Source organism: Diospyros lotus, chromosome 7, assembly GCF_014633365.1.
Source record: "Diospyros lotus cultivar Yz01 chromosome 7, ASM1463336v1, whole genome shotgun sequence".
Taxonomy (NCBI): domain Eukaryota; kingdom Viridiplantae; phylum Streptophyta; class Magnoliopsida; order Ericales; family Ebenaceae; genus Diospyros; species Diospyros lotus.
In genome coordinates this window covers 35,189,049-35,205,221 of record NC_068344.1, presented here as the reverse complement: position 1 = coordinate 35,205,221, position 16,173 = coordinate 35,189,049, and the positions used below count along the sequence as shown (strand labels likewise).

General features: G+C 36.9%; 2 protein-coding genes across 5 annotated transcripts in view; both read right to left on the bottom strand.

The window, feature by feature from the left end:
- The window catches only part of LOC127806930 (toMV susceptible protein tm-2-like), an 83,695-nt gene extending 68,499 nt beyond the window's left edge, over positions 1–15,196 (bottom strand). The window contains exon 1 of the mRNA XM_052344545.1: positions 15,121–15,196. The gene's annotated coding sequence lies outside the window, so the exon portion shown is untranslated. The remainder of the gene's footprint in view (positions 1–15,120) is intronic.
- LOC127806933 (toMV resistance protein Tm-2(2)-like) lies at positions 7,393–15,238 on the bottom strand. 4 transcript variants are annotated; one of them, XM_052344553.1, is made up of 3 exons: positions 14,496–15,238; positions 14,326–14,404; positions 7,393–7,710 (listed from the first exon to the last, which is right to left on the bottom strand). In XM_052344553.1, the coding sequence occupies exons 1-3, from the start codon at positions 15,094–15,096 to the stop codon at positions 7,698–7,700; spliced, it is 693 nt and encodes a 230-aa protein (XP_052200513.1). In that variant the 5' UTR covers positions 15,097–15,238; the 3' UTR covers positions 7,393–7,697. The 4 variants fall into 3 exon arrangements, with proteins under 4 accessions (XP_052200513.1, XP_052200514.1, XP_052200510.1 ...); XM_052344550.1 differs by lacking the exon at positions 7,393–7,710 and having other exon boundaries at positions 7,720–14,404; XM_052344554.1 differs by lacking the exon at positions 14,326–14,404.
- Positions 15,239–16,173: the final 935 nt, after the last annotated feature.

The following is a 16,173-nucleotide window of genomic DNA, read 5'->3' as shown; positions in this document are numbered from 1 at the left end:
CGGGCGAGAGCGAGGGCGAGGGCGAGGGCAAGGGCGAGACAGAGGGAGAGCGAGGGCGAGAGCAAGGGGCGCGGGCGAGGACTAGGGTGAGGGCGAGGGCGAGACAGGGGCGCGGGCGCGGGCGAGGGCGAGGGCGAGACAGAGGGCCAGTGAGGGCGAGGGCGAGGGGCACGGGCGAGGGCGAGACGAGGGTGAGGGCGAGGGCGAGGGCGAGGGTTAGGGGCGAGGCTGAGGGTGGGGATTTTGTGGACGATTAATGGGCCGGCGGCCCAGCCCGGCCCGAGAGTGGGCTAGGGCCCATTTTCCCATCTCTAAATGTATGCGTGCCCAGTTAATTGTGTCAGTCTTCACTTTAGCAACGCCGAAAGCAGCTGATGGCATATGCCATCAATCATCTTCTCAGCACCTTGTCCAATCAATCAGAATGATTTCCTATAGAGTAAGGCTATTGGATAGGCAAGAGGCCCGTAATAGCATGGATTGACAAGCTTGAAAGGGAGGCGACAAAAGATGGAAGAAAAATCAAGATAACTATACAATCAACATGGTGGATGAAGACAGCAGGAAGAAGGATCCAGGGAAGATCCTCCACCATCTGTAGGATAGAATTTCCACATGTATTTTTTATTTTTATCTTTATCGATCAATGTAATCAAAACTTTTCAATATGTTGAATGAATTCCAAATGTTCTGTTTTTTTTTACTCAAACCTTTCTTACTGTGTCAATATTCAAAATTACTCATAAGTGAATTCAAATACATAAAATAAGAGAAACAAATTATTTACAAATGTCCTACGTGAGAGCCTCTTTAGTTTTGTTAATGAGAAAAAAATAAGAGAAAAAGAATAAAAATACTAAAATAGGGTTATTGTGCTTGGGGGAGTCTCTTGTATTAATGCATCATTAAATGGCTTCATAAACCAAAAAAAAAGACAATTGTTAAGAAATTTTTTATTTTATTTTAATGAGAAAATTAAAAAATTTAGTTAAAAAATAATGACTAAAATAATTAAGAATGATATGAAAAGAACACAAGTTAATCAAGTTGTTAATCGAGTAAATCATTTAAATTAAGTTAAGTTATAGTGTTTATTAATCAAGTAAATATTTTTATATAATTGAGTATTCCACTGATAAAAATAAAAATTAAGTCATATTTCCGAGTTAAGGTGCTTGTTCAATCGATTGAAAATTTTTGTAATCGAGTAAACTTCATTTAAACCTAAAAATTATCAATTACAAATAACGATTTAATCGAGTAAATATGTAATGTATTCAACTTAATATGAGTTTGTTTTTGAGTAGGTAATGCAAGGTTTTGTAGAGTCAAAAATAATCAAGTAATCGATTTTTATGATCGAATAATGATCAATCTAAATACAAATGATAACTCTTTATAATTAAGTATATATTCTTAAAAGTTTCTATTAGTCTTTGGATGGTTTTTATATTTGAATGTTTAAAATTGTACTCGAGTAATATATGATTTGTATTCGAGAAAATAATTTTAGCAATCAAGTAAACAAGAGTTAAAGATTTGTGAAGTCTCTAGTTCTAAAGTGTGATTGAGTATGAAAATTTGTATTCAAATAAAGATTCTTTTGTATTAAATAGACTTTTGCAATTAATTATATGTTGAATTTTTCTATAAGAAAAATTAAATTAAGTAAAATGTAATTTGTACTCAATTACAAAATTTATATAATTAAATAAAGATCAATCTTAATCTAGTAAACACAGGTTTGTATTCTGAGGACCAGAATAAAAAAAGAAGCCACAGACAAGCAAATAGAGAGAGGGAAGAAGAAGAATTTTATAGGGATCGAACTAACAAATGACAGCATCTCATTGACACCTATTATATCATATTGTCCCTTGTTATTTCTATGAACTGCTAATATGATTTATCTGTTTATCAAACTCATAGACAGATGGATATTGGATTATGATCAGTTTAGCTCCAACTAAGTTATATATCTATTTATGATTGTGATAAAATTAACTTTGTCTTTTTATATATTTAATATTAATAATATCCTAGTTGTGATTTATCAATGGTAGGAATTAAGCAAAGGTCCAGCACAAGTGAGGCGTATCCTACTTCAAGCCTAATACTATGGAATCAAGTGATGTGATTCTCTTGGCACATCTAGGAACCAACATAGTTAAAAACAATGGGTAAACATGCTAACACAACAAACCATAAACTTCAAAAAAATAAACATGACCACAAAATAAAAGGGAGAAAAAAGAATTATATCAATGAAATATGGTATAATTTTACTGGTATTTTTCAGAACTAGTCATGGTTAAATGAATATCTAATTCTATTTGAAACCTTATTTTTGGATTGTAGTGAACTAGGGTAAAGTTTTTGAGTTTTGACAACCCTTCTAACTCTACTAGCACCTTCCCCAAAGGAAGTAATTCAAATTTGAATACTTGAAATCAAGAAAAGTAATTGATTTTCTGGTGTTCACTTTTCATTCATGTTTATTGTCATTCAGTTTTGCTTGTGGTTCATTTTATCTCGGAAGTGTGAGAATGATTTTTTGATCTATCAAAAATCTTTCGGATTCTGTAAAGTTTGTTTAATCTGTTTAGAGTCTTTCACTAGGCTCAACAGTGGTATTAGAGCTCAGTTCCATAAATCGTGTTCCAGGGTTTGAGTCAGAATCCGAGTTATTCGATTTATGTGTTTGGGTGTCTTTGTTCTTTTCTCTGTAAATCAAACCTAGGCTCTAGGGTTTCTTAGTCAGTGGGTGTGTGCTGAGAAAGGTTTAATCTAGAGGTCTAGGTTACCTTCGTGCAAAGCGAAGATGACATCCACCCGATTTGAAATCAGAATATTTGACGAAAAATGTGACTTCGATAGTTGGAAAAAGAAAATAAAAATCTTACTCTCTCATCACAAAGTGTTGATAGCACTGGAATCAGATGATCGAAAATGGCATATAGACTAGATCGCTCGAACTGGGGAAATTAGAGAAGAGGCTTACAACCTCATATTTCTTCATCTCGACGACAGCGTCATATGGAAGGTAGTCTAAACAATTGTAATGATGTCATATCGTCATAACGAGGAGACATTATAATTGTATTAAATTAAATATTTTTTCTAAAAATATATATCGATATCTATTTTTATTTATTATTTACACTATGAGGGAGATATTTTTTTAATGGTTAAGATGAGTTTTCTTCTTTCATCAATGGCAAAGATCAATGTTTTTTTCCCCCAAATGCATCCCATCCCATCCTCCCTCTCTGTCCAACGCACTCATTCTCTGCCAAATCCACTCTTTGCTTGCCCTCATCTCTCTCAAAGCCCCTGAATCATCTCCCATGTCGCTCACTATCGTCGCCCCCCGCCAACCATCCTCCCCCTCCGTTGTCATCCTTGCCACCCACCGTCGTCACCCCCACCCGGCCACTGCCGTTGCTTCCCGCCAACGCTATTCCATCCCATCCTCCCCCTTTCTTTCTTTCTCTCTTTGTCCTTCTCTCCCTCTCTCTCTCAAAGCCATCCTCGTTGTTGCCTCTGCCGAGCAATCACCCCTACCCGACCATCGTCATCGCCACCCGCCAACGCCGCTCCATCCCATCCTCCCCCTCCCCTTATTTCTCTCTCTGTCCCTCTCTCTATCAAAGCCACCCGACCAAATCCCTCGCCAAATCCACCACCGTCGCCCCCCTAAACCCACCATCGGCCCCTCCATTTTGGCAGCCACCATTTCCTTGGCCCCATCTTATCTCTCATACTTTGACAAAAATACCTCTATCTCCTTCTCTCCATTGCATCTCTCTCTCTCTTTGTACATGCAGCTGCCGGCCAGGTTGTTGGGGGAAAGGGGTGGTCAGGGGTGCAGGGTGGGTTTGGAACCACGGGAAGGGGTGGCAGGGGAGGGATGCCCTATGCTAACCGTTTATTTTTTATTTTTTATTTTATACTTTATTTTTCTATTATTCTTTTATCTTACATTTATAATTTGTGTAAAAATATTTTTACACAAATATTTAAAGTTAGATAAAATAAAAAGTAAAAATATTTAAAGTTCCTTAATGGATAAAATAGAAAGTAAAAATATTTTTAAATAAAATTACCTTAATCGATATTTAAAGTTGAAAACATTACATTTATAATTTGTATCTACTTACATATGCTTGTTAAAAATTTGTGTCTATTTAATTATCGCTTTTGTTAAATACAAATATTAATAATTTAATGAAAGTGATAATTTAACGAAAATGATAATTATTGCCCTATTAATACAGATATAATTATTTGTGTCTATTTACTTACTTTTGGAAAATTTTATTAATTTTTTTTATGTATTAAGTAAAAAGAATTAAAAAATATTAATTTTATGTCTCGAGTCCAAGTAATGATGCATAAATAAAAATTTATTTTCAATATTATTTCAAAATATTTAGCTCAAAAAAATATTAATAAATAAATAAATAATACTCTACTTTGGTGAATTGATGTTGTGATATTATGACAATTAAATGTTTTTTAAAAATATTTTGTTGTATTTTGTTGAAAAAATAAGATCATCAACAAAATTGAATGTTTTGTTGTATTTTGTTTATAAAAAAAAGATTTTAAATTTACGATGTTTAAATAACAACTAAATGATGAATAATTTTATTATTATATCAACATACTAGCATATACCCATACTTGAAGGCACAGTCTAAATAATATTAACAATGTGTGTGAAAATATATATATATATATATGTCTTCGTGTGTATGTGTGTGTGTTCGTGACCATGAAAGGGGAAAGCGATCATCAATGGTGCCACTAGGGGGGGCGAACATCAACGGCAGCGGGCAGGGGAATGGGGGCAATAGGCGCCATAGCCGTTGGGGGGTTGGCAGCCGATGGGTTTAGGGAATCAAGGTTCCCCGAACCCTGAAAGTCCTGGAACTTGGGTTCCTCGACTCACAGGGTTCGAGGAACTCGGGATTCGGGGAACCGAGGTTCCCTGAACCTTGAAAGTCAGGGACCGAGGTTTCCTGAATCCCGAGTTCCTCAAACCCCGTAAGTCGAGGAACCCAGGTTCTCCAACTTTTGGGGTTTGGGGAACCCAGCATTCGCCATAGGTGATCGCCAATGCCTCTTCTCGTCTACCGACCGCTGATGGCCGCCACCAACCTTTCCTTAGCCATCAACATTCCCCAAACCCATTGGCCGTCATGGGTGATCGCCAACGCCCCTTCCTCCCTCACTTGCCAGTCGTTGATGGCCGCCACCAACCACCCCTCACCCACTATTGATGGCCACCTTCCTCTACTATTAATATTATTTACACTGTGTCTTTAGGTACGGGTATATACTAATATACCATTATTATTACCATTATCATTGTCGTCGATGGCCTTATCAAAATCTTTTTTGGGCTTTTACGATGTTTATTCAATAATGGCTTTAATCGTCATCAAATAGGAAATTGAGAAAGAAATGATAAGGGGACATGAAAGAAGAAAGTCAAATCGAAAGTATAGTACAAAGGAAACTACTAGTTAGCTTGTCGTTATTTCAGAGCAAATTACTAAGAAATGATGGGAAATGGGAGAGAGAAAGAGTGATTGGGTTAGTATAAGCACAACGGTAAAATAGTCTCTTTAGATACTTTTTAATGCTATGTGAAGGCAAGATAGTATTTTTAAAAAATAAATGAATAATAAGTATAATTTAATCAAATCTTAAGCATGGTGTGTGAAATTTCCTCTTGCTATTATTATTTGACCATAAAAACAAAAAAAATAAAACAAAATAAAATAAGATGACTAATACACAACTCATAAGTTGATTGGTCTTAACCAATTAATATATGCACTTACAAATTAAAGTATGATTCCACTTACACGTATACTTCAAGATATCATTGATTCTAACAAAATTGTCACTTTTTTTCTTGAAAATGTTTTACGGTAGATTTATAGTTAAAACTCAAATTTTCAAATCATCCCGAAATTGGATTTGGACTTTCATTTGTTTAATTTGTATCTAAAAATGTCGTCTTTCACTTATATTTGAACTCATCAAAAGAAAAATGATATAATTCAAGATATTGTTGATTGTGACAAAATTATCTTTTTCTTCTTCAAAGTGTTCTATGGTTGATTTATGGCTAAAACTCAAGTTTACAAATCATCTCCAAATCAGATTTGGACTTTCATTAGTTTATTTTGTATCTCAAAAAGTTATCTTTCACCTATACTTGGATTCGCCAAAAGCAAACTCTAGTTGATTGTAACAAGTATACTTTGAAATATCATTGATTGTAATAAAGTTGTCTCTTTCTTTTTCAAAGTGTTCTACGATAAATCTATGGCTAAAACTCTAGTTTTCAAACCAGGTCGAAATTAGATTTGGACATTTATTAGTTTATTTTATATCTCAAAATGTAGTCTTTTACTTACATTTGGAATATCAAAAGCAATTTAGTATACTTTGAGATATCGTTGATCGTAACAAAATTGTTTCTTTTTTCTTAAAAAGTGTTTTAACGGTGGATTTATAGCTAAAATTCAAGTTAGAATTAAGATCTTTGTGCTTAAGAGTAATATTTCTTAAAAAAATCAAATGTATTAGTAGATGAATATGAGTTTACGAAATGAGATATTTGGTAAAATACCCAATACATATTTGTTGCCATTTATATTTTGGTGAAAGCAGTATTGGGCTGCCATATCAGTGGAGGGATGCATAGAATCAGACATCAAACCATTTTACAGCCGACAAACGTCAAACTCAAATGGAGGAATTATGGATTCCAAATTTTATTTATTATTGTGAGTCCAGTTATCATCTGTTGAGATGCTTGGCCTAAGGCATTAGATTAAGGTTTTGATATGGAATGGGGTGTAGGGTCAAATCCACATCATCTATTCTCTTTTTCATAGATTTAGCAAAAAATAAATTATTTTTTATATGTCCGAGAATAAATGTTGGCCTAATTAATAAGTAATAATCAATCTTAATTTAGATAAGCCTTTAGATCTAATATTGATTATGGATTAGGGAAAATGAAACAAAAAGTAAAAATGGGAAATTATTAAATGTTGGCTTAAAGTTATAAAATATCAATGCCATAAGTATAAGGTTAAGACTTTTAGATAAATAAATAACTTTCAGTTTATCTTTAATTTTTAATTTTATCAATTATGCATTAAACTTTCCTCCTTTACTTTCAATTTTAAATTATGATTTATGCCATTACATTTTATTGTTAATTGTGTCGAGTTCTAATACGATAGTAAATTCTTCTGTCACACTCAATAAGAATAATTATAACAAACTTCAAAAATTTATGAAGAATTCAAGACTTTTTTTTAAAAGTCGGTGGAAGACAGCATTACAATTAATATTTTGTATTTTTTTCAATTATAGATACAAGAGGAAGAGAGCATTACAATCAATATTTTGTATTTTTTTTAATTATGAATACACGACTAATCAACTGATTGACTATTGACAGTTTGAAGAAACCAACATATGTAAATTTATTGAACATCGATCAAACCCACTGATAAATTCAGACATCTAAAGCATATACCATTCCTTCTCATGAGAAGCAATCAGTCGAAAGACATCATGTTGCAAGAATAGATTGAGGAGCAAGCAGTCTGGAGATCAAGAGCCCATGTATTCATCATTCTTTAGATGGTGGCCACACGTTGAAATCATAGTCGTAGGCTGATGAAATTTACATGTGTGTATGTAAGAAAGCCAGCCCCATATTTTGTGAGAAAAATGCATAATTTCCAAGTACATGAAACAAATTAAAACAGTGAAACAATGATAATGAATTGGACCGAGATATCCATAATCAAAAGAATATAAATAAAACACAACAAATGGTACTGACCTCTCATGTTCATGTATGGGTCAATCGTGATTGTTAGCTGACATGTTTAGGAGTGCATGCTGATGTGGATTTAAAATGTTTTGTTTCTGTTTTACTTTGCAGTTAGTTCCACTTTTCTAGGAAGTGGTTAGTTGTTTGTTGTGATCATGGGATAACTTCTAACCATGATCTTGGTCATGGGATAACTTCTAGCCATGATCTTAGTGATTTGAATTTTCTGTCCTCTATTTATTCTGTAAGGATTTCAGAAGTTATTTGATTTTTATGCATCTTATTCCTCACATTTGTGCTGCAACAGTTTTCTCTCTCTATCTATGTTCTTTCATTTCAAATTGCAACAGTGGTATCAGAGCTTTTTTCTTTAAGGGACCTGTGCAACCATGGAGTCTGAATCCAACCTGACTACAATTGCTCCACAGGTGTTTGATGGCACCAACTACTAGATGTGGACAGTGTGCATGGAGACCTATTTGGAGGCCCTAGATCTCTGGGAGGCAGTGGAACAGGACTATGAGGTACCTGCACTTTCTGATAATCCTACTATGGCACAAATAAAAGCATATAAGGAGAAGAAGACCAGGAAATCAAAGGCAAAAGCTTGCCTATTTGCAGCAGTGTCACCAACAGTTTTCACTCGAATTATGTCATTCAAATCAGCAAAAGAGATATGGGACTATCTCAAGAGTGAATATGCAGGTGATGAGAGAATTAAGAGCATGCAAATTCTGAATTTAATCAGAGAATTTGAACTTCAAAGGATGAGAGAGTCTGAGTCCATCAAGGACTATTCTGACAAGTTGCTGGGCATAGCAAACAGAGTTAGATTGCTGGGGGCAGAATTTAAAGACTCAAGGATTGTAGAAAAGATTCTTGTCTCAGTCCCTGAGAGGTATGAAGCATCAATTACTGCTCTTGAGAATACTAAAGATTTGTCAAAAATTGCTCTTGCAGAATTGCTAAATGCTCTTCAAGCACAAGAGCAGAGAAGGCAAACGAGGGAGGATACTGAAGTTGAAGGAGCCTTAACTGTCAAGCATCAAAGCACAACAAAAGGCAAATGGAAAGGCAAGAAAAAGGATGATGAAAACAGTGCCACCAATGCTACACAAGCTAATGCTAATGGAAAAAAGGAGACTCAAAAGAAGTCCTATCCTCCATGTCAACACTGCAACAGGAAAGGCCATCCACCTTTCAAATGCTGGAGAAGGCCAGATGCAAAGTGCTCTAAGTGCAACCAGAAAGGGCATGTAGCAATCATTTGCAGATCCAAGTCTCAGCAACATGAAGAAGAAGCCAAAGCTGCTGATCAAGAGGAGGAAGATCACCTCTTTGTGGCAACTGGCTTCTCCAGCATGAATTCAAGTGAGAATTGGTTGATAGACAGTGGCTGCACCAACCACATGACCCACGACAAAGAGCTCTTCACTGAATTGGGTAGGGCAAGCTCATCAAAGGTCAGAGTGGGTGATGGAAAATACATAGCTGTAAGAGGAAAAGGTACTGTAGCCATTCAAACTTGTCTTGGTACAAAGTTAATTTCTGGTGTGCTTTATGTACCTGAAATAGATCAGAACTTACTAAGTGTGGGACAGTTGATTGAAAATGGAAACAAAGTTTTGTTTGAGAGAAAAACCTGTCTAATTCAAGATGCAGTAGGGAAAACTTTGTTTAGAGTAAAGATGAGTGGAAAAAGCTTTGCTCTTAATCCATTGGAGGAGGAGTAAATTGCTTTTTCCGTAAAGGGTAACATCTCTGAGTTGTGGCATAAGAGGTTAGGGCATTTTAATTATAAAGGCCTATTGCAAATGAAGTCAAAGGAAGTAGCTATAGGACTTCCAGAACTTGTAAATCAAGTCCCATCTTGTAAGGCCTGCCAAACAGGAAAACAATCCAGAAAACCATTTCCTAAAGTAGCTTGGAGAGCCACTAAGAAGCTGCAGCTAGTTCATACAGACATAGCTGGCCCTCAAAGAACACTTTCATTGAATGGCAGCCTTTATTATGCTATTTTCATTGATGATTTAACTAGAATGTGCTGGATCTATTTTTTGAAGCACAAGTCAGAGGTTGCACAAGCATTTTGGAAGTTCAAAGCTAAGGTTGAGAATGAAAGTGGGGTGAAGATTCAGGTTTTGAGGTCTGATAATGGAAGAGAGTATACTTCTGAGGCCTTCGAAAATTTCTGTGAAGATGCAGGCATACATCATCAGTTAACAGCCCCATACACTCCACAACAAAATGGAGTGAGTGAGAGAAGGAACAGGTATATACTGGAAATGACTAGATGCTTACTGCATGAGAAAAATCTGCCTAAAAAACTATGGGCAGAAGCTGCAAATGCAGCTGTGTATCTGCAAAACAGGCTTCTCTCAAGGGCAGTAGGAGATGTGACACCTTTTGAAGCTTGGTATGGTTACAAACCAAGTTTACTCCATCTCAAAGTGTTTGGCAGCTTGTGTTTCACTCATGTGCCTCATGCCAAGAGGGATAAATTGGATGAAAGAGCACTACCTGGAGTCTTTATTGGGTACAGCTCTACATCCAAAGCCTACAGAGTCTTCCAACCACAGAATGAGAAGATAGTTGTAAGCCGAGATGTTCATTTCTTTGAAGAAGAAGAGTGGGATTGGAATGACAAAGCAGAAGAGAGGCAGAATTTAAAGCTAACTGACTTTGTTTCTACAGATCAGAATTTGGTGAATGATGAAGATGCTATGGATGATAGACCTGTGAGAGGTACTAGGCTACTAACTGATGTTTATCAAAGGTGCAATGTAGCTGTTTGTGAACCTACCAGCTATGATGAGGCCAAACAAAGCAAGGAATGGAGAGCAGCAATGGAGGAGGAGTTGTTCATGATAGAAAAGAACCAGACCTGGAAGCTTGTTGATAAACCTCAAGATAGAAAGGTTATTGGGGTTAAGTGGGTGTTCAGAACAAATCTCAATGCAGATGGGACAGTCAACAAGTACAAGGCAAGACTTGTGGTGAAAGGGTATGCACAAATACCTGGAGTTGACTATTCTGATACATTTGCTCCAGTTGCAAGGTTGGACATCATTAGACTTCTTCTTGCTATTGCTGCACAGATGGGTTGGCAGGTGTATCAACTTGATGTGAAGTCTGCTTTTTTAAATGGATATTTGGAGGAAGAGATTTATGTTGATCAGCCTGAGGGTTATGTGAAAAAATGAGAAGAAGATAAGGTTTATCTCCTAAAGAAAGCCCTTTATGGTTTAAAACAGGCTCCTAGAGCCTGGTATAGCAGGATTGATGAGCACTTGAAGAACTTGAACTTCTGTAAAAGCTTGTCAGAGTCAACTTTATATGTAAAGAAGGTTGAATCTGAGATTCTTGTTGTGTCACTATATGTTGATGACCTGCTGGTGATTGGGAGCAATTTGAGCATGATTCAGCAGTTTAAACAGGAAATGAGGGAGCTTTTTGAGATGACAGACCTGGGGCTGATGGCTTTTTTTTTGGGAATGGAAGTCAGGCAAAAAGATCATGACATCTTCATATGCCAGAAAAAGTATGCTAAGGAGATTCTAAATAAATTCAACCTTGAAGAATGTAAGGGCATGAATACTCCTATGAATGCTAAGGAAAAGCTAAGCAAGAATGATGGAACAGAAGGAGCAGATCAGGTGCAGTTTAGAAGCATGGTTGGCTGCCTCATGTACCTTACAGCCACCAGACCTGACATCTTGAATGCAGTAAGCATTTTGTCAAGGTTTATGCATTGTCCTACTGAAATGCATCTCAAAGCAGCTAAAAGGGTGTTAAGGTATGTCAAAAATACCTGTAATTTTGGAATTAAGTTCGAGAAGTGTGAGGAATTCAAACTGATAGGGTATTCAGACAGTGATTGGGGAGGTTCTGTAGATGATCTAAAGAGCACTTCAGGATATTGTTTCTTCCTTGGGTCTGGTGCATTCTCTTGGTGCTCAAAGAAGCAGGACATAGTGGCTCAGTCAACTGCAGAGGCTGAATTCATTGCTGCTACAGCAGCTGTAAATCAAGCTCTATGGTTAAGGAAAATTCTAGTTGATCTAAACCTAAAGCAGAAGGAGAACACTGAGATTCTTGTTGATAATCAGGCTGCCATAGCCATTTCAAGGAATCCAGTGTTTCATGGGAAGACAAAGCACTTTAATATCAAGCTTTTCTTCCTAAGAGAAGTACAGCAAATTGGAGAAGTGAAGCTAATCTACTGCAAGTCTGAATGTCAAGTGGCAGACATGTTCACAAAACCTTTGCCAGCTAGCCGGTTTGAAGATTTAAGAGCTAAACTAAACAAGGAGGAGTGTTAGCTGACATGTTTAGGAGTGCATGCTGATGTGGATTTAAAATGTTTTGTTTCTGTTTTACTTTGCAGTTAGTTCCACTTTTCTAGGAAGTGGTTAGTTGTTTGTTGTGATCATGGGATAACTTCTAACCATGATCTTAGTCATGGGATATCTTCTAGCCATGATCTTAGTGATTTGAATTTTCTGTCCTCTATTTATTCTGTAAGAATTTCAGAAGTTATTTGATTTTTATGCATCTTATTCCTCACATTTGTGCTGCAACAGTTTTCTCTCTCTATCTATGTTCTTTCCTTTCAAATTGCAACAGTGATTATATTTTTGATTCTAACTGGAACTCTCATTCTCGGTATGGATTGAGTGAGGGTAAGGTCCTTGAGTTTGGGCATTGCTCCTTCCTCAGCTACAAACTCCTTTAGACGCAATTCAGGTTTCTGAGCGCTATACATCCACCCGGGAATCCTTGCTTCAATTTTCAATACTTCGAGTTGAGGAAAACTGTCAGCTTCTCCAGAGCATACCATCTTCTCCCCAAGGTATGAATCCCTTCCAAATATAAGGATCTTAAGTCTAGGTAGTTTCTTCAAAGTCACCATTGGGTCCATTTCCAGTCTAGTGTGCTCAAGGACAAGCTCTGTGAGACATGTTGGCAATTTATCATGTCGTGCAAAATCCACTATGCCGCTGACGTTCATGTATAACTTACGAAGGCTTACATATCTAGACAGATCCAAGGCAGATTTCATATATGCTGGCCGTATTATACGCAATTCTTCTAGCTTCTGTGACAGGGAGTTTGCACTCGACAATACCTCAATGATATGCTTAGTTATTAAACGGACTCGCAGTCTTCTCAAACTATCAAGTCTGTGCAACCAATTGGCCTCAAAAACTTTGACAGGCAAATTATGGAGGGTCTGCAGGTTTGGTAAAGAAACTTCAAATGGATGGAACCCATGGCGAACCAAGTGGAACCCACGGACTGAAGGAGCCCAACAGAGAAGAGGTAATCGAATATGTCTTAGTTGCTCCATTTTCCAGATGACCTCAGGGAGGATGACTCCGTTGCATTGATGTAGATCCAAGGTCAGCAAATTTTCCAAATTGCTTATGGCGTAAGGAAGCACCACCGTACGCCCTCCCAATTCAAGGTGATTGAGGTGTTTTAACTTCACAATTTCATTCATACGAGCCCGCTGCTTACCCATGTAACATAAAATTAGCACTCGAAGAGATTTGAAGTTTCTAAGAGGAAGCTTAACACCCGACGAATCTAAATCATCGAAACATAAAAAAGACCGAAGCTTTGGAATTTGATAATTTGAAGATAAGTAGTTGATAGCATCACTATGAAAAGAAGTGGTGACTCTGCGTGGTGCAATGCAATCTGCACTAGTGGCTACATTATTGAGTGTGGTAAGAAAGTTCATCTCCCTAGCCTTGCTAATGGAAAGGTCGTGCAAGATATCATGAATACGACAACATCTAACTGTCCCGTCGAACCTCCTCTTGACAACTTGAATTAGGTTTCTACCAATTAATTGATTTAGGTAATCTTGCCCCACATCCTCAACTGCCCTTACTCCACTGCCATGTATAAATCCTTCAGCTGCCCATAAATTGATTAGTCTGAACGTGAAAATTTCGTGATCCTCTGGATATAGACCGAAGTATAAAAAACATGGTTTCAACATTCAAGGTAAATCCTTGTAGCTCAAAGCAAATATCTTTTGGCATTGGTCTTCATCTTTACCTATACTCTCTAATACCCCTTTCCAAGCTTGTATGCTTCTGTCTCTTGATAATAACACACCTGCTACAACTACTATCGCAAGCGGCACACCGCCACATTTCTTTAGTATTTTCTCACCAATGTTTTCCAATTGTGAGGAATCACCATCTTCACCATTGTCTTGTGGGGCAGCCATAACCACTTTGAAGAAGAGCTCTCTACTCTTTTCTTCGTCTAAGGGTTGCAATTCATGTGAAAATTTTTTTCCACCAATTCGTACACATACATCTTTGGATCTGGAAGTGATGATTATTCTACTGCCATTCATGGAATTAACAGGAATGCCATTTTTTAAAGCATCCCATGGTTCAACCTGCCATATATCATCAATTACTATCACATACCTTTTTAGGTTTAAATGGCGAAACAAATTACCCTCCAAGTCCTGTTTGCTCTCCTCGTCGGACAAGCCAACTTGCTTTGCTATATGATGTAAAAGTTCATTTGGGTTTGGTCGTCGAAAGACATAAATCCAAGCTGAACACTCAAACCTTTGTCGAACAGAATTATATACCTTTTCTGGCCAGTGTTGTCTTGCCTAGACCAGGCATGCCTGTAATTGAGATCACACGATGCACTGAATCTTGATCCGTCACTTTGGCCACCAATTCCTTAATGTGTTTGTCCATACCAACAACATTTACTTCGTCAGTGTGAGGAAAAGTTCTTCTTGGATCCCATCCCTGTTTTCCAGGACAGCCACTTGCATCTGGGACTTTATATGTCTTTCTCCGGCGTTTTATATCCACTGCCCTTTCTCTTATTTCTTCAATCTTCACCGCAAAGTCACGAACAGTTTTGGCTTTCAAAAACCAACCAAGACGCCCCTTCCAGTCATTCCTTCTAAGTGGTGATAGCTTAGGGAAGTACTCTTCCATGATATCCTCCAAATCATAAGCAAGATCCCAAATGCTCCTGATGTCGTCAGCCAATCCTCTGCTTTCTGACTCTTCTGCATCAGCATCTTCCAAGAAAGATTTAACTGACCTCATCTCTTCTTCAATCCAACGAATGTTTGCTCTCAAGTTAGACAAACGAGAGCCTTCTTTTGCTATTAGATTACCTGCTATATCAGCAAGTTTTTTGACAACTCCTGAAATAAGCATTTCTGCCATGTTAGATTTCCCGGCGGCAACAACCTTCAATCGGCCAGAACAAGAATGAAAGTGTAGTAGTAGAAATAAGGAGAACAACTTCCAAGAAGCCCTCCAGCAAGTTCCCGGAATTTTTTACAAAGACCAGAAGACCAATTCTTCGTTTTTATCAACACAATCTTCCCTTTAGCAACGCCGACAGCTGCCAATGGCATATGCCAATGCCATCAAGACGTGGGCCCTGAATTTTGACATAAAAGGCAACATAGCAAGTGATGTCTTATCTAGGAGTTTGCGGATGGTATTCTTGTTCTTCTCGTGAAATGTTTACCTTTCCATTTATGCGTTCACAAAAAGCTTAATAAATTCTACTCAAATTTCTTATAATTTATATTATTTTTTTTATCAAAATTGACGTAATATAAGTATGATGGAGCGAATAAAATTAAAAATTTTACATACATCAAATATGCACAACAAAAGTTATAAACACACATTATACATAATTTAAATATTTAAATAACAAGTATATTCATCATATAAATAGAGTAAATGAATACCTACAATTCAATGTAACGTTGAGTCCAAAAATTGTTTTTATATTGAAATTGAATTTACATCACGTTGTGGTATTCTTAGTCCGTCTATATCTAGTATGCAGTCTGATAGCGTTTTGGTCATATCTTCCTATGCTAGATTGAAGATCACGTATCATTGACACTTGTTTCTCAATTCCCCGTGTGACTTTCTAGCTCTATTATTCGCTAGTAATCAGATAGCATCAAAATCCATTTTGGCACCACCCAACACCTCGACCCATTACTAGAATCTCTCCATATCCCGATAAAGATCTGAGTGTTCTTGAATAGCATCTAACAACAGTTCAGAACAGTATAAGTGACAGTATAGTCTCACTTCAAATGAATCTATTACAGTTAACGATTAACTTATATTATCATCCTTCTATCATCTAACGTCTCGACTGAGCGAGAGTTATGGAATGATAAACTCACAAACTCAGTAACTATGTGTCTAACCTCGTCAATGTGACTAAATGACACCTCATGAAACACATTTCTTGATAATCAATCTACCCTA